General features: G+C 47.5%; 1 protein-coding gene across 4 annotated transcripts in view; it reads left to right on the top strand.

Annotated features, from left to right (window-relative positions):
- CAMSAP2 (calmodulin regulated spectrin associated protein family member 2) overlaps positions 1 to 27,857 on the top strand; it is an 820,267-nt gene that overhangs the window by 528,083 nt on the left and 264,327 nt on the right. For all 4 annotated transcript variants that reach the window (XM_069641228.1, XM_069641227.1, XM_069641226.1 and 1 more), the window contains one exon: positions 6,104 to 6,245. In XM_069641228.1, the coding sequence (XP_069497329.1) occupies positions 6,104 to 6,245 (142 nt within the window). The remainder of the gene's footprint in view (positions 1 to 6,103; positions 6,246 to 27,857) is intronic.

Raw genomic sequence — 27,857 nt, 5'->3', positions numbered from 1 at the left:
CTACTCGGCTTGAGTCCTGACAACCTCTACATCCACGGTGTAATTTATTACCACTGTTTTGTGTGTTCTGTATCACTGACCCCTGACGCTCCCAGACCCTCTTCCCATGGTTATTCTTATATTATCTCTTATTCAAACATGTTCTCGCTCTACTGCTTGATACATCTGCCAATGGCTCTCCTCCAGTATCTTCATTATTACTGTTTTAGTCTGGATGCTGTGATCCCTGCACATCATATGCTCAATCAAAATAATGCTTTCATTTAGGTGACTTGATCTCTCTGCCCTCAGATTGAATGCCATAAGCGTTTGAATATTTAGCTTATTCCCCATTGGAAAGTGGTTTTATATTGCTTGTATTCAATACCTCAACCTAAGAGGGCTTTATCCTCACGGTCTCTTTCTCCCCCCTTTCCCTGGTCCAATACTCTTTCTGTTTTTTTTATCTTATCCCCATTGCTCTCCAACCTATTCTGAATGTGCACCTCAGATGAATATTGTTAACCTGTTTGCTTGCATTGCCCCTAATGACCTCAGATCCGTTTTGAATACTGCGTAGTTCTCTGCCACCGCCCTTCTTCTTGCGTTCTCTACTCTACTCTTGATTTGCTCTTTCATTAGGTACCTCCAACTCTCTGGGCCTCATTACGAGTCCGGCGTTAACCCTGTCAGTGCTACCAGTGGGATGCCGCCGGATTCATAATATTTTACCGGCGCCTGACTTCCAGGTGCCACCGGAAGATTACAAGTCCTGCGGCCCGGGAAGTCAGGCGCCGGTAAAATGTAAGTCCCCATCCCCATACTGTCCCATAGGACTCTATGGGAGTGGGGACCCGGAAGCGCCGGCAACGTTCTTAACGGTGCAGGGGCTTCTGTGAACTGTCTCCCTACCATTGCCGCTGCACCCGGCAGGGTCAGACCTGTCGGGCGCAGTGGCTACGGCAGGCAGACCCATAGTTTGCCGGCATGGAAACAAGGGTGCCGGTGAACTTACCGGCACCCTTGAATCTGGACCGGCAAACATTTTGGACTGTGTAAGGGTGCAGAAGGAGAGCAACGAGACACAGGTGGCATATTTATTGCTAAAAACCCTTTTATTTTTATAAATGAAGGAAAAGGGGTTGGGGAAAGGCCTAGCTGTCCCTGACTACTATGAGGGGTTGCCCTGTCTCAACAAAAGACTACTATGGACCCGGTCAGCATGTCTGTCAAACAAATATGTCCACCGTCCTGTGTCTAAGCCTATATATAAGCCTATTTCAATCCTGTACACTCTCAATCTAACAAAAGGAAAAGTGTGTGCCTTCTTGATTCCAGAAGGAGGCCTCTTTCATTCTGGATGCTGACACCAAGCACAGTCCTTCTGCACACAAATTGTAAAATGTTCACTGTTCAACCAACTTTAAGATAACCCAGCTCCCCGCTCTCCTGAGAGGGAACCTCTTCCTGGGTTCCTAGTCCTCTTATTCACCAAAGTAATGTTCTTCAAAAGTCCTTTGAGGATTCCTCTTCCCCAGTCCGTAGCACAAAAGTTGATCCTTCCCAGTCTCTTGTCAGGTCTGGTTCACTAACATGCCAGACCTCACAGTAGACTTTTCCAATGGTGTATCAAGTCTGGTTTACTCGCCTGCCAGGCTTGAACTCCACAACTCTAGACTTTCAAAGATATTTGTGTTTTGGGCTGCAGCCCACTAATTATACTTCTTCTGGTATTGAGGTGGGTCGTCGATCCTTATGAAGTCCACTGGTGGGCTTTGCCTGCTTTTATCTGGGTCCCAGACCCTGTTCCTTTGGCTTGGTTGGATCCTTGCCCCTTCGTTACCTAGTGTCCACTTGGACAGACCTGGTATACTCTTTTGCGAGGTACTGTACCACCTAAGTACACTCTCAATGTTCATAGCGGATGGTTTGCCTCTTCTCCTATTTCCTTGTGTCCCTCAGGACGTGGTTAACTGGTTCACACACATCGTATTATGTTGGAGATTCCCTTTCTTATCCCCTTGTGCTCTTCGGGAGGTTCTTATTGGGTTAAAGTTTGTATCTATTTGTTTGCTTCCTTTTTCATTCCCTTGTAATATTGGAGGTTTTTTTATAAAGTTTGCAAAGTTTGTATTATATTGCACAGGATCCCTTTCACTCACTTGGGCTTTTCAGGACGTTAGGAGCTTCCTCATCTCCCTCAATCTTCCCCTAACCAGTCTGGCCCTTTCCCTACCTTTGGGCACTCTCAGGGCGGTCTCAGGTGTCTTCGGGAGTTGGAGCAAAGCCCCTCAGCTCCTGCTGCGTTCGGCGCTCTCCTTCTCACGTCGCCACAGCTCCAGAATCTCGTTCTCGCCTTCGTCTGCCCACGTCTTTTTCTAATCGGTCTTCGCTGGTCTGGCTGTCGGTGTCCCTGCCACCGATCAGGTTCGCCTCGCTAAGAGCTCTCGGGTACCTGTTGTAGTCCGCATCCCGGCCTCCAGTCTTTGGGTACTTCGGTACGGCCAGTGTCTCCTTCCCTGCTCCTCCAGGACTGGCTGTTCAACCATAGAGGGAGTCCTTCTTCCCTTTTTTCCATGCTGTACAGCGTATGTTGGGTCAGCAGCGGGCCTTCGCCTCCTTGCCTCATCTTCCTCGTCACAGTGATTTTTTGCATCAGGATTGGGTGTGTAATAAAGCTTTATAGACCTGCAGGTAGGCAGTACCCGCCGTTATGGGCACTGAAGACCGAGTTAATGGCCAGAGCGAAGCGAGGTCCTTTAACAAGGTTTCAGGGCCCATAACGATGGTACGGCCCAAGGGTGAGTTCTATAAAGCTATTAGAACCCATGGGCAAACGCACAAAAAGTTTATGTAAAAATAAAAATGTTTAAAATATTTGTTTTTTTGAGGGGGAAATATTCCATGTGGAATATTTAAAGGGATGGTCTAGTAAAACATTTTATTTCAAAAATAGATAGGCCACATTAAAAAAAAATACTAGCCTCCTCCGTTTTAAAACTTCCTATGTAAAATTTTGAGATATTCAAGCTCAAAATTCGAAAAAGCAAGCACAGGGGCGCCGCCATTTTGTGAAATGGAGGCCCTCCTGTGCTGGCTTTTGCGGCACTAATGAAGGAAAAGCCAGCCAGCTGTAGTAAACAAAGTCTACCGCTGGGTGGCTTTCCCTTCGTTAGTGCCGGGACTCGGAGGACGCGGACCGGAGACCAGAGCAGGAAAGCTGCAGCTGAATCTCGGTAAGTGCTATTTATTTTTTTTACAAAAAATAAGCACTAGCTGTGGTTTTTTTTCTAGGTTTTCCGGGCTGGAGGAGCCCGGAAAACTTAGAAATAAAACCGCAGCTTTAAAAACGTTGTATTTATGTTTGTGGTCGCTTTTGAAGCGACCGCAAACATAAATACAACGTTATTGTGTTGGAAAACGCTGCGGTTTTTCTTTCCAAGTTTCTCAGGCTCCTCCGAGCCTTTCTCAGGCTCGGAGGAGCCTGAGAAACTTGGAAAGAAAAACCGCAGCGTTTTCCAACACAACCGCGTGTGTTTCTGCCTGCTGTGGCTATCACTTTGGGTCTCCGGTGCTCCCACGGGAGCACCGGAGACCCAAAGTGAAAGCCACAGCAGGCAGAAACACTACGTGGTTGTGTTTACATGCCGCGTAGTGTTTCTACCTGCAGCTGATTTCCCATTTGGGGCTCTCGGGCTCCCTGTAGGGAGCCCGAGAGCCCCAAATGGGAAATCAGCTGCAGGTACAAACACTACGTGGTTGTGTTTACATGCCGCGTAGTGTTTCTACCTGCAGCTGATTTCCCATTTGGGGCTCTCGGGCTCCCGGGGAGCCCGAGAGCCCCAAATGGGAAATGCTACGTTGTCTGCCTGAATCTGCTTTTCCATTTGGGGCTCTCGGGCTCCCCGTGGGGAGCCCGAGAGCCCCAAATGGTAAAGCAGATTCCGTGGGGAGCCCGAGAGCCCCAAATGGTAAAGCAGATTCAGGCAGACACAACACGGTTGTGTTGGAAAACGCTGCGGTTTAAAAACCGCAGCATTTTCCAACACAATAACGTTGTATTTATGTTTGCGGTCGCTTCAAAAGCGACCGCAAACATAAATACAACGTTTTTAAAGCTGCGGTTTTATTTGTAAGTTTTCCGGGCTCCTCCAGCCCGGAAAACCTAGAAAAAAAAACGCAGCTAGTGCTTATTTTTTGTAAACAAAATAAATAGCACTTACCGAGATTCAGCTGCAGCTTTCCTGCTCTGGTCTCCGGTCCGCGTCCTCCGAGTCCCGGCACTAATGAAGGGAAAGCCACCCAGCGGTAGACTTTGTTTACTACAGCTGGCTGGCTTTTCCTTCATTAGTGCCGCAAAAGCCAGCACAGGAGGGCCTCCATTTCACAAAATGGCGGCGCCCTTGTGCTTTCTTTTGAGCTTGAATATCTCAAAATTTTACATAGGAAGTTTTAAAACGGAGGATGCTAGTATTTTTTTTTTAATGTGGCCTATCTATTTTTGAAATAAAATTTTTTACTAGACCATGCCTTTAAGTTTATAAAGGGGCACAGTAGGGGGGTTGGAACCATGCCCTCAGAGGGAGGACTTAGCAGGTGTGAGTGTGCGAGAGAACACAGAAAGTGGAGACCGGAGGTGTACAGGGAAGGCAAGCGAGGACCATGGAAGAGTTTGGGGCAGCAGAGAAAGGATAGTTGAGGAGGGTGAATGAGTGCACAGTGATGGAGGGGGCACAGGGAAGTTACGTGAGGGAGCATAGCCTGAGGTGCGTGCTCGGGCTCACGGAAGGGGGGGAGTGAGCAGGGCCGGCCAGGCGACTGCCCGGGGCTCTGTACCCCCCAGTACGCCATTAACCCCTGCCACGCCAGCTCAGAGGAGTCTTTCAAGGGCTCACCCAAGCTGGCGTAGTGGGAGAAGTCTCGGCAGGTGCCCTTTTCCTAATAAATGCACCCGCCCGGGGCGCATTTAATAACAATAGGGTGCTGATGCCCCATTCACATGATTATCACCTCGCTCTGACGCAGGAGCAAGGCGGTTTGCATTGGAATAGGGCACTCATGCATTAGCCAGAGCGGGGAGGTAGAAAAAAAATGTGGTGCATCCTGCACCCCCCACTTCCCCACCCACCCTGACCAGGGGGGCGCGTGGAGGGGTGAACCAATTTGTGCAGGGCGCTAAGGCCGGCCCAGCGAGTGAGGAACAAGTAAAGGGGTCCCTCTCTGACTTTGCTGCGACCCCCAGCCATCATGCATTAAAAGAAAATGAAAAAAGCATGGTATTTGTAGGCACATGTTATTTTAAAGGAGGCTTCTACAGGGGGTGAAGCACTGTTAGTGCTCGACTTTCCAAGCTACAAAACCAGCAAAGGCCAAATTTGCGGGCTACAATGAAACTGCAAGCTATACCGTTTCTTATAGCCCGCAAATTGACCAATAGGAAAGGCATTTGGTTTGACCGGCCCAGGGTTCTAATTTCTATTACTCAATGTTAACAGGTTTTGTAAGTATCTTTTGCCAAAAATGCATTTTATTCCCTGTAATTTCTATTAAACAATAAATAATACATTTCATAGCCCTGTGCATGGCTCATCAGGGCTTTTAATCACTGGTGCCCTTTCTTCTGATCAATAAGCTTATGCTCTATCCACATGTGTGCTCTGTGTGCTGTTCTCCGCATAGGCTCATTTGTGTTCATCATTTATCTGAAGCGGACATGGAGGTGGTGACTTGCTATCCCTGGTCTCTCTGGTATTTCCCTTTTGAAAAGTCTGTTCCTGAGCTTAGTTTTACTGAGCGGCACCATGCCGCCTGCAAAGGTTTGAAGACTAGTTTGCCTGCCCACTCTGGTGTGTTCCCAACAAGCACCCTTTCTGTTCCACTCCAGGCCAAGATACGAGCAATCGGAAACTCATGATTTTCCAAACCACACAGGCCTGGACAGTTCACTTGATTATTTGGCATGCACTTTTTCCAAAGGAACTTAGTCTGACCCTGCTCTGAGTTGATCATGAATACTTCTTGCATTAAATTGTGAACGATAGAAATATACTAGCAATACCCTGTACATATAAATGTAATTAACCTATTTCGGTGTTCACTTTGCTTTCTGCATTGTGTGTGACAGGCTCGATACAGGAAGGATCAGACACTGCTCAAACAGAGTCCTTGCATTCCATTGGTGGAGAATCTGCTCAAGGATGGTACGGATGGATGTGCATTAGCTGCCCTCATCCACTTCTACTGCCCTGATGTCATCAAACTGGAAGGTAAGAGCAAGCTAAATCATTTGCACCAATCGCTATTTTTCCGAACACAGATTACATTTTTTGAGTATTGGAGGGGGTGAAACCTCATTGAGTTGTAATTACATTTCCTGTAGACATTATGCGTTGAATGAAATTTGTTTGAGGCATAATGTGACCATTAAGACACAACATCCTTAAGAGAGACATGTTCTTATTTTTTCTTGTTGTAGTTGATAGTGAGTCTCAGTATACTTAACCTCCATTAGTAGACACAAATGCAAAGCTATATGATCTATGGCATTTATAACGCACCTATACACAAGTGTTTCAAGGCGCGACGCAGCAGGGTGTGGGAACAGAGGGAAGACAGAGACAGCGATCCTACTAGGCTAAGTGTGATTCAGATCGCGCAAGTGCAGGGGAGGGGGAAGAGGAAAAGTGCGGAGTGGGAGATGGGAAAGGGACAGTGCAGTACATGGGATAATAGAATAAATAACAATAAGAGAAGTGAAGTAGGGCCAGCTGGTAGCAAGGGTAGGTGCAGACATCAGTAGGTGTCAAGTGCTGGTGGGAGACTGTAGGGTACAGAAAACAGTCCCCAAGTGCAGGGGTTGCCAGGGATGCAGTGCAGGTGTGTAACTCGTGGGGGAAAGGACCTTGGCCCGAGATCAGAGGGTGGCCAGGTAACCAGTACAGTTTCGGCAAGAAATTCAGCAGGGGAGAGGAGGAGAGAAAGCAGAAGCAAAGGTTTTGAGGTGCTTCCGGAACCGGAAATGGTTCTCCTCAAGGTTCAGGGAGGCTGTTCCAGAGGGAGGCCCCAGCCGCGGAAAGAGATCTACCACCAGCTTGTTGCCCTCTTCGGCTGTCACTGGCTTCTAAGCTTGTTTTCCTTCATGGGTATTCCCAACTAGGAATGGAAACATTTCCAAAATTAGTTGTTTCTGCCAGGGTACTGTCTGTATCAGGAGCACCAGCTTCTAATTTGACATTTGGGAAAATACATTCCCATGATCACTTTCATTAGGGTTTCCAAAATTCAGTGCGTATAATAATCATAATGTAGGTAACAAAATCAATGGCTTAATTCCACAGTTGTATAACATTTCGAGGGGAGACATCAGACTAGGATATTGGCAAAAAGAATGTGGCCGAGAGCAGATGGATTTACCCCCAATCACAAAATGCTCTCTGAGCCGATACCACATATGCACTAACACCCAGGAGGTATTGCACAGATACTAAAACTAGATAGATGCTCCTTATGATCACGCTAAAGCTTGCCAAGCTCCTCACCCCCAATTTCTTTTACACCAAAATCCACATATGGGATAGACAACAATGTGGCCTATGAACTAGCAGCTTTTGGGTTGGTGGTGTTATATAAGACAACCTCCTAAAAACAATACTAATGCAACAATAAAGCCCACATGGGTTGGCAGCTCGGCCTCCAGAACCTCAAGAAACAAAGGGTGGAAAACCTAATACATGTCTAGGTTAAACAAGGAGCAAAGATGGAATATTACTTACAGGACAGAAAGATATACCTATGCATGTATGGAGGTGTATTCAGTCATACCACTCCCAATTTGCAAGAGCAAACCAAGGAAGCGGCACAAGGAAAAAATTTACCAACCAAACATTACCCTCCTCAACCTGGATGGTAATGGCACGGAAAACGCAAGAGTAAGCTCAATGTTCTCACATTATGTAGGAAAAACTAGAGGTGGAACTGGGACTGCTCTAAAGGGAGCAATCTCAGGGAACAAGAATTTCACAGAAAAGTACTTTGAGGTGAAAAACTAGAGGGAACAGCAAAACTGTAAGTTTAGGAACAGGGCACACTGCAAATGTTCTCCCATAGGAACAAGAGTTCTGAACCGTAAGGCCAGGAAATGGGAAGTCACTGCACTAAACTCCAGACTAGTAATTGTGATGAATCTAGTAATGTCCTCACTCCTTTCCCTGAGGTGGTCTCTCCCTATGCTTCCAGGGGACAGATGCCACTACCTGACCCTGGGGGTGGCTATAGGAGGGAGCACCACCTGGGGGGAGCAACCCTCTGGTAGAATCAAGGATGCTTTTGGGAAAAGTCACATACCCTCCATCCCCTCTTGGGGATGTTCCCTCTATTCCTCAAGCCTTGATGGTTTATTGCACCGCTCATCCTCATCCATGTACTGAATCCAGTATTAATATTCCCCAACATGATGACCAGAGGGAGCAGTAATGATTAGTCCTGATAGAATCCCATACTAGCTTCCTCAACAACACATAAAGAATCATCTATCAAATACTGAGACGAGGAAGAGACAAAGAACAGTAAAGATCACTAAGGCTTAGAAACCTACACTGCGGTCTAGTCTTTGGAAACTCTTTAATCAGACCGGGAAATTTAAAACCTGCACAGCCGATAGCAATGAGAGAGAGCGCTGCAGATGCTGAACTGCGCGGTTACCTGCACAAGCACTGGCCAGAACGTTGGGGAGAAGACGCAGCAGGAAACACTACCGAAGCAAATCCACCCAGCAGGAGAAGAAACCAGAATGCAGAGGATACGCTGCCCGAGAGAGAAAGGCAGCAGAAACAGAAGACCTGCCTGGCAGAGGCTCAGCGGATGACAAGTTGCACACCAAGCCCACAATTCCAAGAGAACAGAAGCAGAGAGCCGCAAAAGACACTTGGAGCACCCGGTAAACCCAAGTAGGTGGATTAGGTTACCGGGTTGCCTGAAAGTGTACACTGCTTCGAAGTAGCTATCTGTAAACAAAGTGAAGTATGTGAAAATGCTAATAACTCTAAAAGCTATACCATGGGTAAGCAAAGTGAAGTATGTAAAGAAGCTAAAAGACCCATAAGCTATTCCATGAACGATTGGTTGTACCCACATCTTAAAGAGACACAGAGAGAAAAACAAGTAAAATTGAACAAACCTGAGAGAGGAGGCAAAAGCCCAATATATGAAAGGGAGAACCATTCAAGAAATGATATCCCAACACTGGGCTTGTATTGTTTCATGGGTGTTAGAGAATTGTATCTCCAAACGGCTTATCTAACCGGATCAGAGCCTGCACCCCGCTGCACCGTCTCCAACTCAGGGTGCATGGGCAGCAGCCATCTTGTCTTACGCGCCTTGTATCACATTGGAGCGTCTTGTGGTGGATGAATGGCTTGCAGCCCTCCGTTCCAGATCGGAACACTGCTCTCCCGGCTGTCGCGGTGTTCCGGTGCCCAGATCTGCCCCTGGTTTATTGGTTGACTCCCTGTGCGCTGGATAAATGCAGGATTTAGTCCGGCAGCAGCAGGAGCTCTGGGGAGTTACCTCCACATCTTGCGCCCGCTGGCCACACCCCCCCGATAGCTGCCTCTCTAATCCACTATCTCATCACCAATTTTATTAGCAGCCGTTATATATCATACTTTTCCTTTGCAACATTTGCACTGTTTGATGATCCACTTTCCGACACAGAAGGCAGGGGCGGCAGCTGGGCTGGGTGGGTCTGCATCTGCGGCCACTGCTGTTATGCCATGACAAATCCTTGCTGCTGCTGCGCCATTTGGATCGCTTGTGCCTGAGCTTGTTACCTGAAAGGACATGTGCGCATGAAATGCCCCATGTTCCCATATATAAAACACGGCCTGAAAACCCTATACCCTGCTCCCCTGTAGACTCCCCTTCTTCCTCATTGTGGGTACCCTCTCCCCATCAGAAAGAATCCACCTTGCATGTAATTTCCTTGCTGGGGGGCTCCCCACTGTGGTATGTGCTGTGGTTACACGTGACCCCACCCTGTTATGGTGCATTCCCCACTGGAACCGCATCCCTATTGGACGGGTGCCACTGTGGCAGCGTCGGGTCAAGCATTGCCCCTTCCATTCTATATGTGCCAGTGCCGTTTGTACTAATTTGTTTTCTGCCTTTGCAGAATTTTCTGCCAGATGCCTCTCGCCCTCCTGCTTTCTTTTACAATAGTGTACTATCGTTGCCTGTATCTCTGGCCATCCCTACGATTCTATTCTCACAATCTTGTCTAATGATGACTGGATGTCCGTTGGTAACCCCTTGACCAGTATGTGGTAAAACAAGGGTATGCACTCGTCCCAGCACCTTCGGGTTTCCTGCATCCAAAGTGTGAGAAACCTGAAGGTGTCACACCTACTAGTCCTTTGGGATCTGTCATCCAAATAGCCAGGACACAGCCATTGCTATTGGATCCGTTCCTGGGGTGGACCAGTGTGGGAGGATCACCTGGATAGGTGGTCCTCAGGGAGTGGAAGTGGGACACCGACGGGTGAGATGCAGTATCTCGCTTATTCCAACACCTTTTCCCCATCCTACCACGTAGGGCACTCAGAAACTCTCCTCACAAACCCCTCTTTCTGACACGAACACTTTTACACAGTACGAAAGAAAACAGACTAACACCAAAGCCGTTTACCTGCCATGTCCCAACACAAAAGTCAGGCAAAGTCAGGCAATCGACTGGAATCACACACACCTGACATCCCTTTTCCTTCCCTACAGGGATAAAAGGTGGAGCACACGAGCAAGGTAAACCACACAACGAGACAGCTATCCAAGTACGGCAGTTCAAGAGGAGTAGAAAGGCAGCGAGAACGGAAGGGGCAACAAAGAGAGGAGCAACCTTGCCTTTTCTGAACTCGGCCCGCAAAGCCTCCATTAAAGGAATCGTAAAACCGCGAACAATAGCCTGCGTGTGTTGTTCATGAGCCCTCCTATGATTATAATCAGGACAGGAAGAGATGCTTGCTACCGTGGTACCATCCATACCGTACAGCCGGTGAGTCGAAGGAAGAATGGATAAGAAACCGAACTGTGTTGAACAAAAGTTGCAAATGGCAATGCAAAAGGGAAATTAAAGAACTGTTACCTCTTCAGGGGGAAAACCAGCTGCAGAGGGGTCCGGCACCACGTGGGTGCTCACTCAGGAGACTCTGGTTAATTTCCCCAACTGTTAAAGCCACCAAAACCAGAAGGCCATGCAGGGGTCTAGCAAAATCCCCTGTAGCGTCGAAAGTCTTTGACTGACAAACCATTGGAAAACTAAGGGAAGCGAATCCTGCATAGTGAGAAAGTAGCAGGAACTGCAAGAATGTCCAAAGTGCACCCAACAGATCTATGCCTACAGAACTGGGCGAAGCATGATGCCCAATGAACATGGTGTTGACAAAGGGTGAACCCGACAGAGGGATGTCCACAGTGAACTGTTTAAAAAGACATTAAGACTTGTGAATGCGAAAGGTGAAAATATCTTTGAATACAAGCCACAGTGAACCCGACGGAGGGAGGCTGACATTCGAGAGGGGTCTGAGCCTGGCAGAGGGGGATCCTAGGGTAGAAAGCCATCACTCAACGACTTATGAATATCATAGGCAAAATCTTTTGAATACAATGTTCGAGAGGGGACCTAGAGCTAAAGATGATACAAACCATAGTGAACCCAACGGAAGGAGGCTGGTATTTGAGAGGGGTCTAAGCCCAGAAGAGGGGAACTCAGGGATGACAAATCATCACCCCAAGTGCAATCAGAGAGGATCTTTTTGTTTGTTTTTCTGAGCATACCAGGTCCTCGGAAGCAAGATACTTAACAACCGAAGGTCCTGGTACGCCTACAAACGTTTTGTGTTTCTGAGCCCGGAAGAAGGAGATCCAAGGGTAAAAAGTAATCACCCAACGTGCATATGGAAAGGAACTTTTTGTTGGTTATTTTGAACATATCAGGTCTTCGGAGGCAAGAGACCTTTTATAGAAAAGTAACCACCGGAGCGCCTGATAACTGAGAACGGAACTGTAGTCTCGTGCTGGCAAAGCCCAAGCGTGTGCTGGGCTCCGGAGTTCAAATGTGGGGAATGGAGGCCCCAGGCTACCAAATCCTGACTTATCATTTGTGAACACTTCTTTCTTTCTTGTGAACCCTATCCCACACTCTTTTTTGGTATTTAGTTTTAAGGATTGGCAATACATTTTTTTAAGCATAGGCCCTTTTATTTGACAAGATGCCTTGTTGTTGTTTGATGGTTGTAGCTTGCTCCCATCTTAGATTTAGGTTTAGATTAGGCATTTTCCCAACCTACCTATAGTTTAATAAACACCCTTGAACTGTGATCCCTTGTGTCTGTCTATTCTTGATAGCATGCCTTGCTTACACCTAGAGATCCTGCACCTGTTTTATGTATCCTGTGGGGTCCTTGTCAGGCTCCATTTTATGTGCCATTACTGTTCCTTTTTCTTAGTTATCTGGGTATATGCTTCTTAGGACCTCCCATACGTGTGCTCGACAGTTCTTTATTGGAGCCCCATCATGTGCGCTAGTTCTTAATTTTACACCCTTGTACCCTGCCTGGTCCCATATTTTGTCCCCTTGCTCTCCTAGTATGGCAGCGAATAAACCTTTCATATACCCTATTGCCATTGTCACCTCGGCTGTCTTTTTCTTGAGCGCCTGTATCCATTTGCTGGCCCCTGCCATAAGGGACGGTAGGCTACATATTAGGTTATCTCGGTCCATTGTCTGCCATGGTACGTAATGTGCATCCCCTTTCCCCTTTTGGAACAGCAGCATCTGCTTTGCCCTGGGCCCTGTTCCCTTTCCCCCTTTTGTGGCCTGAGCCAGACCTACTTTACCTTCTCCTTCCTGCTACGAAGGGAGGTGGACCAGTCCTCATTGCTGTCCTCTCGTCTTTGTTTTCTCCCTCTTCTCGAATATTTTTCAGGAGTCCACTTGTCCCCCCTCTATCACTGAAATCTCCCCTGCTCCTTCCTCATCTGAGGCCACACTATTCTTGTCCCCTCCTTCCGTCTCTTTCTCTTCTTCTTGTTCCTTATCAGTCTAAATGTTTTCCTCCCCAACAACCATTCCCCCTTCGCTCTGTTTTTCATCCAATCCTCCTCCTGTATCACCCTCTCTGCTTCGTTAAATAATGTGCATCCACCTGTGGTTGCGTGTTCTTCTCACTGTCCGCTAAGTATTTCCTCTCACCCCTCTTATGTGCCTCATCCTGTCGTGTGTCTATATCCTTCTTTTACTCTGTCTCTTTTTTCCCCCTCCTGGGTTCCGCTGCCCGTTTGTATACCCCGCCGCTGACTGTAATTTCAGATAGACACAATAGGGCTGAGATGGAGAACTTGGTCCGTCCTCTGTCCCCTCTCCCTCCTTCATTTGCTCCCCCTTCTTTTCCTCATACAGTTTTCAGAGACGGAATATATTCTGCCTGCTCTTTAACTTTGAGCCTTTGTATTTTGTTAATAAACATGAAAACATGTTTTCTATTATTTTACTATCGAATGTTTCCTCCCCCGGCCATGCATGGAAACACTGACCTGCAGTCTCCTGGACCCACTGAAAGTTATACTTTAGTATTTTATTGTGGTATTGAGGCAACCTTTTACAAATATATTGTTTTTAAACCTCTTTATTGCATTTCTTCAACATAGAACAACGGGAGACAATACAGTAAAACCATAATAAAACAGACTGCTGTGTGCCATCAGAACAGAGGTAGGGAGAGAAAATAATCACATGTTGTAAACTATGTATTCTTAAGGATCTAGCATTCTCATATTAATATCCATATCCCCACCCACATCATGTACCCATGAGTCTCTGATTCTTACATCTGATATTCTCCCCCAAGTCTGTGTCGGCTCATACTTGTCCACTGGCACTCAGATGAACCTGGCGCAACAGCCCCAACATGTAAATAAAAACTAACCAACGTTATGCATGCCATTCATATCCTTCCCCCTCCTTCCCTCCAGCCTTTTGGCTCCTCCTGAGGTTTTACTGCTCTGCTGCCTCCCTGCTGTATATCCTGCATCCTCTTGGCATAGGCTTCACGGCGGCTTGTCGTCAGAGGGTACAAACATCGCCCGAACCAGTTAATTCCATGCTGTGCCGTATGTATACTAATTGACCTTTTCACAATTGACTGCAGGTGAATTGACCTTATGCACAATTGATTGTGAAATGAAGGTCAATTAGGACATACCCCCACAACCCCTCACTCAGTCCAAACCCCCCGCAACTCCCTACCCAATCCCATTATACTATTTATTACCCCATACCCACCCCACACAAGTATATAAAAAGTAAAATAAAAGTCAATTGTAAAAGGTCAATTTGGGTAATACCACAGTGACATCATCACTGACCTCCCTTTGTCCCCTGCACACCACCCTATGCCACACTACTGTTTCTACCTCTCCCAATCTCTGGAGGTCTCCCCACCTTGCTTCTATGTGGCGGCCTCCTGTAGACTTCGAAGCCAATGCTATCCTGCGCCTGCGCTTAGCCATGATGCAGATGAGATCTTTTATCTTTGTAATATAGGGTTCAGAGGGCCGTCTTGGGAACCCCAGCAGGCTCGCCTCAGGCAGCCACTCGCGTATATCTATCCCACCATTCAAGATTCTACTCACAATTCCCTGCCACAATTCCCGGATTGCTTGACCAAAACATGTGCAAAATATCTATATATTGCACACCTTGGGCAGCCCTGCTCTCTTGCTCCCGGGACCCGTGAGATGGCATGTGGGGGTGTGTAGGCTTTGTGCGTAATTAGCAACTGTAGCTGTTTAAGTCTGGCGTTCCTAGAGACCTTACGTGCATACACCATCACCCTGGCCTACTCTCCTTCCTCGAAAGACCTGGCCTACTTCCTTCTGCAACTTGTCAAGCACTTAGAGTTATGGTTTTGCTTAACGAGTCCAGGATCATATCATAGAGCCTAGATACCATGTGGCCACCCTCTGCTAAGTCATAGAGGGAGTCCCCGCAAATCCCTCCTTTATGTAGGGCCATCTGATCGTGACAAATCCCCCAAAGTGATGACCCCTTTCATTTCCTATTAGAGTCTAATGTAGCGCACCAGCTCCCGGCTCCCCCCACAAATTGCCACAGTGATATACTGCCAGAGTACGGGTCTTGTCTGCCCATCATCTTCCATAGTCTATTTCACATTCTTTGTCCCTATGCCACCAGGGCAGAAGTCCTAACCAGGTCAGCTCCCTCCACCCAAAGCACTTCCCTCAAATAGAATGCAGTGACTTCGTCCCTCAGCAATTCTGTATCTAGGGAGACTGTCGGCCAACCAGAACACAACAATTTGCAATTGACCAGTAGGATAGTATGCTTGGAAATGTGACAGCCTAATTCCTCCATCCCTGTAGTCCCTTCTCAGTGTGTCCAGTGAAATTTGGCACCTCTGCCTCCCACCCCCGAGATAAATCTCCTCACCACTGAGTTGAGTGTACAAGAAAATGCTCCCAGGATCTCATAGGGTATATTCACAAAGTGGTACAACAGGCGCAACAGCAACACCATTTTAATCAGTATGACCCATCATAGATACTCGTATCCTCTGCCAGAATTCCATGGATCTCTCTACTGTTCAGAACACCCTCACTGTGTTCACCTCGTGCCCCGTCCTAGGGTCATGGTAAATGTCCTTCCCTAAATACCGAAAGGTGTCCCCCTACCACTGTATGCCTAAATTCGGTAGGTGCTGCTGCCCAAGCGCCGCTAGGCCGGTCAATGGGAACAGCCTTGACTTTGCTTTACTTGTAGTTATACCAGACAGCTCTGCAAAGCTGTCCAGTACTTCCAGCATGTAGGGTAGATTTGATTCTGGGTTCTGCATATAGAGCAAAATATCCTCTGCGTACAGTGAAACCACGTGCTTGTCCGCCCCAATTGGTATGCAGATTTCCTGAAGTCTGCTCTAAGGATGGCCACCAGCGGCTCAAGTGCCATGATAAACAACATAGGGGAGAGTGGATAACCCTGTCTAGTTCTCTTGCCCAGATCGCACGCTTCTGAGATGTGTCTCCCAGTTTTCAGCCAAGCCTTCGCCTTCTCATGCAATAAATGGACCCACTGCATGAAACGCGGCCCTACTCCAAAACATTGCAACTCTGCATGCAGCCAGTCCCACCTCACATAGTCGAAGGCTTTCATTGCGTCCAAGGCCATTGCATACTGTGCATCTTCCTCCTTTGTTTTGTCTATTAAATGGTGTAACCTGTGCAGGTTCCAGGACGTATTTCTTCCTGGGACGTAGCCAATTTTATCGGAATGTATCAACGTGCCAATGACACCCTTCAGTTTGTTCGCCAGTATTGCTGCGAGGATTTAGCAATCCTGATTTATCATTGAGAGCGGCTTGTACGATCCACACTCAAGCGGCTGCTTGCCCGATGTTAGTATCAGCGCTATGATAGGCTCTCGAAGGCTTGCCGGGAGTAGGCCCACCTCGTACGCCTCTTCCAGCATCTGAAAAAGGGGGGGGGCGTGAGTTCCCCCACGTACTCTCTGTAGAACTCTGCCGGGAACCGTTCATACCTGGCGTCTTGTCCGAAAACAGTGTGTGTATGGTTGCCTGCAACTCCTTCACCGTGAATGGGGCATCAAGCGTCTCCGCCTGCTCCCACTCCAGGCGGAGCAGGTCAATCTCCATCCAGACATCATCTAGATCTCTGGCTTTGCCCTCTTTACCAGCATTATATAAGTGCCAGTAAAACCGATTAAAGACTGCATTGATCTTGCTCTGGGCTCTGCATTCCTCCTCACATTTGATAGTGCGTATCGTGCTCCTCCTCTCCTCTGTGCGGCACAGCCATGTTAGCAATCACCCGGGCTTATCCCCTGTTTCATGGAGCCTCTCTGTGGATTTTCTGTAATCTTACATACCCAGGCGCTCCGAGACTGTAATGCAGGCCTGCTTGAGCTTCACCAGCCTCTTCTCACACCCCCCAGTTTGCTTCCCTTCCCCTGTCGGTGCTTCCATTTGTGCTTCTATGCAAGTGATGTCCTGTAGCAAGTCCTTTCGTATGCCTCCCGTAGCAAGTACTTCCGTATTCTTCCCATCTTCCCCATTGCTTTCCCTCTCATTACCACCTCGAAAAGATTCCCACAAGGTCCCTGAGCTGTCTACACTCCCCTTAAGGGAATTCTTCTTTGGGTTATGCAGTGTTTTGAAGAAAAGTATTTTTTTGACTTGTAGTCAATGGAGGGTTCTCAGTGCTGGTGTAATGGGTTCTCATGGTGAGTCTAAGGAGTAGTCTTGCTGCTGTGGTCTGTATTTGCTAGAGGTTCTTAATAAGGTAGGCTGGCATTCCAAGATAGATGCTCTTGGAGTAGTCTATTCTTGACATGACGAGGGAGATAACGGTGAGTGTTTATGTGGGAAGGTGAAGAAAGGTAGTATCTGCTTGATTGTGTGTAGGTGCAAGTTTTGAAATTGTGATTTGATGAGCAGGAGCTAAAACGAGCTCCTGGGTGTCTGGCATCACCCTGTAGGCAGAAGCAACCGCAGGGTAACCAGGAGCTACCAGAGATGCTCCTTTAACCTTTTGTCCATTTTGTATGAACCATTGTGTTAAAAAGTGTATTAGATGTGTTCTAATTCTTCTTTATTAACATTCTCAAATACTCAAAGTTAATGTCACATTTACATGTTTAGAAGGCACCAGTTGGCCCTAGCGGCCAAAAGTATCTTCTGGTAGCTGTTGATTTCAAGTTTACCAGGTTCTAATATGCTAGAAGCAGGAGTTAAATAGCTCCCAGCTCCCCTCAATTTCGAACATTGAGGTGGAAGAAGCACTTCTTTCCTACTGTGTTGCCTTTCGGTTTGACTGTTAAGTCATTGCTCATTAATATTCGGAGGTTTTCAACCACTTTGTAAGGTTCTGGTCGATTTCCCATTTCGGTAGGCCATGGAATGTGGTGTTGGTTTGACAGGTCATTGGGTGTAATCATGATTTCCTCGGCTTGAGTTTAAGGCTGTTGGTACTCATTCGATGGTTTATTTCTGTGTGGCAGTTGATAAGGGGTTGGGTCTAGTTCTCCACTAGTATTGATTGTGTAGATAATTTGTTTGTCATCTGCATAGTTGTAGTAAGTGAGACCATGGGCCTTATTATGACCCTGCCAGTCCGTAAACAACGGTGTCGGTAAATCCGGCGCCACCGTTGTTTCTGGACTGGCTGATTCCTAGTCCTGCAGGTGGGTGGTGTCACTCCCGCCAGGTCTGACCTGGTGGGAGTAACGCCACCCGCCTGCAGGCAGAAATGGAAACATCGGCTCTGTCATAGACGGACCAAGTATTTCCATTGTCCCCATCCCCATGGAGTCCTATGGGACTCCTTGGGAATGGGGATTTACGGTATTCCGCCTCCGGAATTACCGGGTCACCTGGGTTCTAATGCCCCAGTGATTCCGGAAATCACGGAGGCGGAATGGTATTTCGGGTCCGGCGGCAGCCTGCTGGTTTTTCCAGCACGGCTACCGCCGAACTTGTAATGAGGCCCCATGTGTTTGCATGTGGTTGATGGGAGGGGTCATGTAGAGGTCGAAGTGCAGTGGTGAGAATGATGAGCCTTGTGGAACTCTGCAGGTTGTTGTGCAGGGTGCTGAGTTGAAGGGGTTTAGCCATATTCTTTATATTCTTTATGCTACAAAGGATGTTAACCATAATAACGATGTGTTGCCGATTCCTATTTCTTGGAGTCTTTTGATGAGTATTTTGGGGTGGACTGTGTTGAAAGTTGCTGATAGATCTAGTAGTATTGGTCCTGATGTGATGCTTGATTTTTAGATCATCCCTTATGGATATGAATGCTGTTTCTGTTCTTCTCATGGGTCTGCAGCCAGCTTGTGCTGTTACAATTCACATGATCTTGTCAATTCTCCTCAGGGGGGGAGCCATTTCCTGTGAGGCTAGGGAGGTGAGGCCGCTACCCAACAGTCCCCTGAGGGTTGATGGAAAGCGGTGCTTCACAGGGAGAGACTCCCCTCATGGAGATAAGGACTCCTGTTCTGTGAAGGAACTCCCTAACCCCTTTTCCCTTGGGACCAAGTCCTTGTTAGAAATCCCTGATAACACTACTGTCCGTTATGGTAATATCTCTTCCGTCTTTGATCCACAAATTAATATGACTAAGATGAAGAAGAGCCGTATAAACCTGCAGAATGATAACGGGATGTCTTAACATAGTACTGACAAGAGTTGGCCCCACGGAGGCATAAAGATGATCTCAACAACAGTAAAGAAGGATTTGACTTTACACTGGGGAAGATCCAGCTACAGGAAATAAAGAGCGAGAAAGGACTGGGAAATAAAGAGAGCAGCCAGCGTGAAGCCAGCACAGCCTGGGAGGTTCTAACTTGGGAACATGAAGCTGCAAGAACAGTGATCCCCTGTGGCGGTGACATACAGGAACGGTCGGCGGAGCGCTGCAAGGGAAGCCAAGCTCCTGACCAGTGCAAGAGTGGAAAAGAACCACCAAATTGGCTTCCTTCGCGTCAGCACTGGGCCTTTGTGACGCGTGGAGAGACCTGCACGCTGAGGTTCGACAGCACTCTTTTCATTCTGGGGCACACGCCTCGATGTCCAGAATAGACTATTTCTTCTTACCCAGCCAAAATATTCATAAAATATCCAGCGCATTCTTCCTCCCGTGGGGGATCTCCGACCACTCCCCACTGGTACTTGAACTGGAAACGGCAAGACCACGACCGCTCCCCTTGTGGAGGCTGAACACCTACTACTTGGGGTTCCCGGGCCTTCAGGAAAAGATGGAGGCAGCTACTTCCAACTATTTTGAGTTGAATACAGGCTCGATTGACGACCCCAACACACTATGGGAAGCGTAGAAAACAGTCTTACGCAGTGAAATCATCTCATGGACCTCGGCAAAAAAGAAGGTACAACGCGAGAGAATCACCGAAGCCGAAGGTGAAGTCACGTCCAAGGAATTAGATCACATTGCCAGAGACACCCTGGAGACAAACAGAGCCCTTATAAAAGCACAGCAGAAGCTCCGCAATTTAGCCTTGGACTGTGCCAAAAAGGCACACATTGCTATGAAAGCACGGCTGCACGAGACGGGAGAAAAAGCAGGCAAAATGCTTGCGTGGCTGGAAAAGCGCAACGAAGGACAACAGAAGGTGAAGTGCATCAGAACCTTGAATACAGATCTTGTCTACTCCGATGCTGAGATTGCAGAGCGCTTTGCAGAATTCTACGAGGACCTTTACAAACCCCCCCACCAACGCTGCAGTCAGCACCATACTGAATGACATTGACATCCCAACACTTATCACAGAACAAGCTACCACTCTAGACAACAAAATTACGGCTGACGAAATATCAACAGCCATTGCTCAACTCCAAACAGGCAAGACCCCAGGTCCCAATGGGTTCCCACTTGACATCTGGAAAAAGCTGAACCATCTAGATATACCCACGCACTTGCTCAACATGTTCGAACACTCCCTGGCCAAGGGCGAACTCCCACCAGACCTCTGTAAAGCCACCATCGTAGTGATCCCCAAAAAGGGCAAACCCCCGGAGGAATGCACCTCCTACCAACCCATATCCCTAATCAACAGTGAAGCCAAAATACTAGCCAACAGGCTGCAATTGGTCATTACGTCACTGATCCATCCTGACCAATGCTGCTTCATGCCTCAAAGGTCCACGAGAATGAACATTCGCAGGCTGCACCTGGCACTGGAGAGAGCACCTGCTTTGCAACAATCACTTGCATTGCTGGCCATAGATTTCGAAAAAACAATCTATTCAGTTTACTGGGAGGCCTTATGGGCAATAATGTGCAAGATGCAATTTGGGGAACCAGTCATAAAATGGGTGCAACTCCTCTACAACAATCCAACGGCGGAGGTCAGAGTAAATGGGTGGCCCTCACGTAATATCCGATTAGGGAAAGGAACCAGACAAGGTTGCCCGCTCTCGGCAATGGTGTTTGCACTGATAATGGAACCACTGGCAGTCCTTCTGCGGGACACCACCACGTGGACTTGCTTCAGATGGGGGCCGAACTGGGAAGATAGGATATCCCTCTATGTGGATGACCTCTTAGTATATCTGGGCGACCCAGCGTCCTCCTGCCCCGTGGTCACGCAACCACTGACTAACTATGGAATCTTCAGTGGACTCAGAGAAAACTGGTCCAAATCGGTGCTGTTTCCGGTAAAAGGGGTAGACTGCATACCAGCATCAGGCTTCCCATATCAAGTAGAAAACACTCAGTTCCGCTTCCTAGGCATTCTAATCACCAATGGGCTGGATAGCTATGTAAAACAAAACCTACATCCACTAGTTAAGAGATACGATCAAGATGCAGCCCACTGGCAGGCACTGCCACTGACACTGCTAGGCAGGGCGGCGCTATTTAAGATGCTGGCCCTACCCCGGTTCTTATACATCCTTCAAAACGCCCCTCTCCATGTCCCCACCGAAGGGTTCCGTAGAATAGATGGAACAACACGTAATCTCCTTTGGGGTGGGAAACACCCGAGGATTGCCCTCAAAACTCTCCTACGCTCAGTCTGGGAGGGGGGGAATAGGACTTCCAAACATCCAGATCTACTACTGGGCGACACAGATGGCGACAGTCAATGATATATTGCACGGAGACCCGTCCATTCCCCATATAAAAGCTGAATTAGCTGCACGACACGGCATGTCCCCGATTGAAAGCCTTTACTGTAAACAGACTCGCCCTCCTGAACGCACAATAGTGGCGTATAAAGCCCTGGGTTGGAAGGAAGTACACAAACACTTAGGATGGGACAACAAAATTACCCCAGTCCAACCCATCTGGAACAATGCTCACCTCTCGAGCCTCCGCAATCTCCCGAAATGGCCAAACTGGGTAACAGCCGGCATACTGACCATTCAGCAGGTATTCGTGAACGATCAGTTGATACAGTTCCCGGAGCTAGTTGCAACATATGGTCTCCCGGACACTGAACACTTCCACTATGGACAACTACAACATGCCCTCACCATACATAGGGCCCAAATGGCGGACATGCCCGAATGTACGCCTATGGAAAGGAATATAGTCATAGACCGTGTGCACAACAAGGTCACATCTACTATGTACAACGCTATCTCCTTATTTGCCAGAAAAGGGCTGCTGAACCTGAAGATGAAATGGGAATGCGATGTGGGCCCAATATTACCTGAAGACTGGATCTCGACCCTGATGTATCCTAGAGACTCTGCCATCTCCGCAAGAATCAGATTTGTTCAATTGAAGATTTTTCATAGGATATATTATCCTCGAGTGGCTTTGTATAACTGGGGCAAAACGACCGACCCCAAATGCCTACATTGCAAACAGGAAAAAGGGACCTTCTATCATATCCTCTGGCAATATACATGTATACAACACTTCTGGCATAAGTGTAGCGAAAGACTTACTAAAGTAATGTGCCGTCCGATCCCAACAGATCCTAAACTCCTCCTTTTGGGTATTGAAGATGCAGTAGACATGTCTCGCTTTGAAAAGCTTCTTCTATCGTCAGCAACAAGAATTGCCAAAAGGAACATTGCGCAATTGTGGGGCTCAGAAGTTACCCCGAAATATGACCAATGGATGTCAGATGTGGACGCCATCATCCTAATGGAACGCCGAGTCTATCAAGCTAGAGGCTGTCCGGGCAAAGCAGATAGAATCTGGGGTAAATGGGAACAGACATTATAACTCAGATCCAGAATGGACAACAAGCTTTGTTGCGCAATTCTGCCAAGGCCACGATCGATGATGTCACTTTTTGAGGCTGCTTGAGAAGGACTAATACGTAAACGGCCATTTGCTGACCTGTTTGCACCTATTTCTCACAACAACTGTGTCTCCACGTCCGCTTATATTCAGATCATATCAGATTGTACAACTCTGCCTTTTGTATGCAAATTTATATGGTTATGTTTTGTATGTTTTTGTATTATCGCACAAAATGAAATGAAATGTGTTATAAAAAAAAGAGTGGAAAAGAAGCCAGTGGTGGTGTGACCTCAGGGAGGTGGACTGTGTGGTCCTGCAACTGCCCCAGAGCCGTGCGGCCCAAGTCCCCGCAGAGTCTCAGAACAAAGCGGGGAGTGGAGTGAAGGAAGTAGGGAGCGCTGAAGCAACAGCCAATCACCCCAGGAAGAAACGCTGATTCAGTTTACCAACTCTACAGGTAACAGGAGCAGCGGGAGACCCAGTAGGAATTTGGGGCAGATCAAGAGTCAAGAGAGCCTCTGGAGTAATCTCCCTTGTCACAGTAATGATACCCAGAGAACCAAGAATCAAGAGAACATCAGGAGTAATCTCCCTGGTTGCAGTAGTTATATCCAGAGAACCAAGACCTCGGGAATAATCTCCCTCATCACAGACAAGACCATAGCATCATAAGACAGGGAGGAAGTGCTGGAACTGCAAAGCATGCTTTCAGAAGCCCTTGGGAAGAAGTGACGAGACTTTTGAGGACTATTGCCAAAGTCTATCACAAGACAGCCCTCCAGGCTCTACAGGTGGTCAGGAGAAAGGCTGTCATTCTCCTGACCATACTCTCTTTGTTGAATCAGACGCTAGTGAAAAGGATTGTTGGAAAAGAGATCAAGATTGAGCCAGTTCACCAGGAGTCTTTCTCCTGGTACCATTTTTGTTTAGATGTTGAACCCTTGTATATATTTGTGGTAGGCTTAGAGTAGGTTTTTGGACAGAGGCCAGACTTTTATTTTGGGACAAACATCCTGATAATGAGCATCAGAGTTGACAATTATTTAGGTAGGGATAATCATTTAGAGATAGGGCGAGGTAGGTTATTTTTTTTGTTTCTTAAATAAAACTTTGTTGAAACATGCCACCTCTTTGTCCGGCTCCTTACTCCACCACATCACAGTGCCTGGTCTATTATCTGATTGTTTTCTACATGTTGCAGCATGTGATCGTAAACGTAGCTTTCTATGAGTTTTGCCTCCCTAGAACAGGATGCTTGAAATTGGTCGAAAGTTGGTTAGGTCTTTCTGTGTTTCCCGATGGGTTGTTTAAGGGATGGCTTGTGTGTGCCGATTTGAAGTCTTGTGGCACATTTTCCTGTTGCTAGTTGAAGAGGTTGCGGAAGTATTCTACAGGTGTTTTTTCAGTGCGAATGGTCTTGTACATGTGTGGTGGCCAAGGATCTGCTGGAGGACCAGCTCTGATGCTTTTGTTCACTAGGCTCTTGAATTTTTCTGTAGAATTGGTAATAGGTGTTTAGTCTTGTAGTTTGTGCCGGCATTGGCTGTTAGGGGAGTTGGTGGTGTTTTTGGGCATGATCTTGATGACATGCTGGATTTCTTGTGATTTTGTTTATGAAGTGGCCAGCAAGGTCCTCACAATGTTTTTGTGAGTATGTGAGTGTGTGGGTGTTTTGCATGAAGTTGGGTTTCTTAGCTTGTTGATGATATTGAACATCTCTTTCTGGGTGTTGCTTGTGTTTGTGGTATGTTAGCTTTAATATATTTCTTTTTCCTTTTGAGTATTTGGACTTTGTACATTTGTATATGTCTTTAGTATGCGATTTGTTTTCTGTTGATCATAGTTTTTCCTCTATTTTTTTTCCAGTTTCGAGTTAGTTTTCTTCAGGGCTCTGAGGTGGGATGTTAACCATCTTGCCATTGTTTTATTTAGGGGGAGGTGAATGTTTTTTCTGGTGCAACGTCTTCTAGTGTTTTTGTGATGCATTTTTGGATTGTCTCAGTTCATTCTTTGATGTAGGATGAGTCCAAGATGATGATTGATGGTTTGGTGGATTGCGGTCTCGTGTTTAGTTCTGCAATGTTTATGGATTTCTAGTTTCTTTTCTGAATTGGAGGTGTTTTTGGAGGGTTAGTCAGTATTCGGGTTGACGGGTGGATCACAAAGGGTATTATGAGGTGGTCGCTCCAGATGATATGCATAAGGGGGGTGCAGTTCTGACCAGGCTCCTTTTGCAAATGATTGGAACTAGAGTGTGCCCTATTGTGTGTCAGCCTGTTAGTGTCAACCTCATACATTTCACGTGATACAAAATTCGCATGTCACATAGAGAGAATCTAGAAGACCTCCAGACGATCTGAATTGATATTTATTCAATCTTTTTACCAAAAGATCAAATCACCCTATATAGAACGTATGTGACATTAAAAAATATATGTATAAAACATAAAACAATGTTTTATACAGGTCATACATTTCTGGCAAAATGTACATGTGACATTATAACTCAATAAATTCCATGTCCATAACTTCAACAGAATGTAGCCCTACATGTTTCAATCCCTGTTTGGGTATGAGATTTTCACCAGGGGTAAAACATTTAAGGGTTATCCCACGTAATCTCAAGAGAGAAAATGAGAAAGGAGGTATTACCAGGACTGGCTCGGAAGTGTTACATGACCTAGAGCTGCCTGGCAGCTATGCTTCCTTATAACATAGCATCACGCTACACTCCAAGGCTCCTCTTAGTGAATACTAGCATAGCTGCATGTTGGTGGACAATCCCTTTTTAAGCCTTAAAAAAGACTTAGTGCGATATTGGTATTAGGTTATAAAGATTTTTATACTGCGCCAATCACCACCTTCATGGTCTTAAAATTCTGGTAGCTTGTCTGAGAAAATGGTGTGTGGTGTCCCTGCCCAGATTAACCAGACTGTAGTCTATGTGCTAAGGGAAACATGAGAATAACAAAGGGACACACAGAACAAAAAGAAGCGTTGATAGGAAGGAGATGGGGTAGTGGGAGTGTGCTTGTATTAGTGGGTGTGCCTGTGTAATAGTGTGCAGTGGACGATCCGAAATGCTGATCTAGAAAGAGGGAACATTAAACATCCCATGGTAAGAAACATTTTCCAGTAATGGCAGTTCGAAGAACCTTAGATGGAAGTATTATAATTAGTGGCTGCATGGTTGTGTGATGGTCCTGAGATGTGCTCAGGAATCCCTTCAAGTGTGGTGGTTAGAATTGTTAAGTAGCACTTTTTAGGCATCCTCTCTCTCCCCCTCCCAAAATCCAGGTCATTATCTGTGACTACCTAGCCAACTGTCAGAGGTTACAGAGCCTAGGATTGGCTGTGTACAAAAGGTGAGTGTCGGGAACCACAATGGAAGAAAGGGTAAGGGGAAGTTAAACCCACCCTGCAAGAGGCATAAGTGTGTGGCCTCTCCATGAGGGAGAATTCCCTAATGCGAGATGTGGGAGCTGTATTATGCCACTTCATCGTGTTTAAAATGATTCAATGTGCTGGACTATCTTTTGCATATCGCTGACCTCCTGTGCACACTGGGCAGTGGCCGAATAGATGAGATCACTTTTGGTTTACAGGCTAATAGTTGCCACTTTTACTTCCCATGCCCCCCAGAAAACATAACTCCTTTCAATTAGAATTATTTACACCATAAGTAAATAAATCAATACGGTTTTTAACAGTATTGTGTGCTGAAGAGTCTAACCTCATCCACATTTTTGAACATCTAGAATTAACTATCCTTTTCAGGTGTTTGTCCAGGCTGCAAATCCAGGAAATGTGTATATTTAAAGTTCAGTACTGTTTTCAATGTGGCTGGAAGGAAAAAGCCCAGCAGGTGAGAAGAAGTCGTCTGCGCGGTCTTCTAAGTCCTGTGAGGGTGCTCCGGCGACGGGGCCCAACATCAGGCAAAGCACTGCGAGTCTGCGGGCACCGGGAGCGCCGAACGGTCGGGCTCCTCGGCTACCAGGCAGGGCGCACCTTCACCGGCGCCATCAACCACAAGCCAACGCTCTGGCTCGGGGAAGAGAAAGTCCGAGAACCCGGCTAAGAATCTGGATAGGCCCCGGTCGATCTCGAAGGAACCAGCCGAGGGGGAGCGAGGCGGTGACACTCCCCCCCCCCCCCCCCCCCAAGGTGAAGGCCTCAAGCGCACCCAAGGTGGTGAAGGCCTTGATTCACCCGGCTAAGACCTCTACCAAGGAAGTCGCGACGGCCCTGGCAAAGCCTGTGGAGGCTACCCCAGTGGAGGCGACCTCGGGGCCCAGAGTTTCCCTGCCACCGCGGAGGGAATACTCTTTCCAGCCCATTGTGAAGACCCCCGTGAAGACCCCGGTGGAAAAAGAGGGGGGGGCGGTGGCCGTTACAGACACGGACACAGCCTCCGAGGAGGAGTTGGTGGAGGGCCTCAACAGGAAGTTTGGGGAGGCCCCGACCCACGGGAAGAATCCCGACGAGGGGGACGCAGAAAGTGACGGTGGCACCGACGAGGCTCCCGTGGAGGAGGAGCAACCAACGCGCCCGTCGCAACCCGAGCCACAAGACGGGTCGGTGGCCATTTTGATGGCAATCCAAACCTTATGCACGGTGATAAGGACAAGATTGCCCCTACCCCCAACGGACGACCCAGCGGAACCGGGCCCGTCGGGAAGCCCTCCTAACAAGAGGAGGAGAGTTCATCCACCCCAACCCTTTCAGCCCTCACGGCCTTCTCAGCCGTTGTCTCCTTCTCCTTCCCCCATCCCTGGGGATGACACGGGAACAGACACGGCCACGATGGGGACGGATGACGACGGTGGTGACGAAGGGACGGACCTCCCACCACCACCTCCTCGGGCCTCCCCATCCGATGAAATTGGCTCCTTCCACACCATGATTGCCAGGGCATACGAGCTTTTCCAGCTCTGCCCCAAAGAACAAAAGAAGGAAGGATTCCTCTACCAACGGCGCAAGGCCAAAAGGAAGACAGTCCTTGCTGTGCCGTTGCTGAATGACATCTGGGACGAGGGACTTGTTCTTCTGAAGAACCCGTCGTTCACGACACCTGCCAAGAG

This window comes from Ambystoma mexicanum, chromosome 1q, assembly GCF_040938575.1.
Source record: "Ambystoma mexicanum isolate Mex_15411 chromosome 1q, UKY_AmexF1_1, whole genome shotgun sequence".
NCBI classification, from domain to species: Eukaryota; Metazoa; Chordata; class Amphibia; order Caudata; family Ambystomatidae; genus Ambystoma; species Ambystoma mexicanum.
This window is presented reverse-complemented; position numbering and strand designations above follow the sequence as displayed.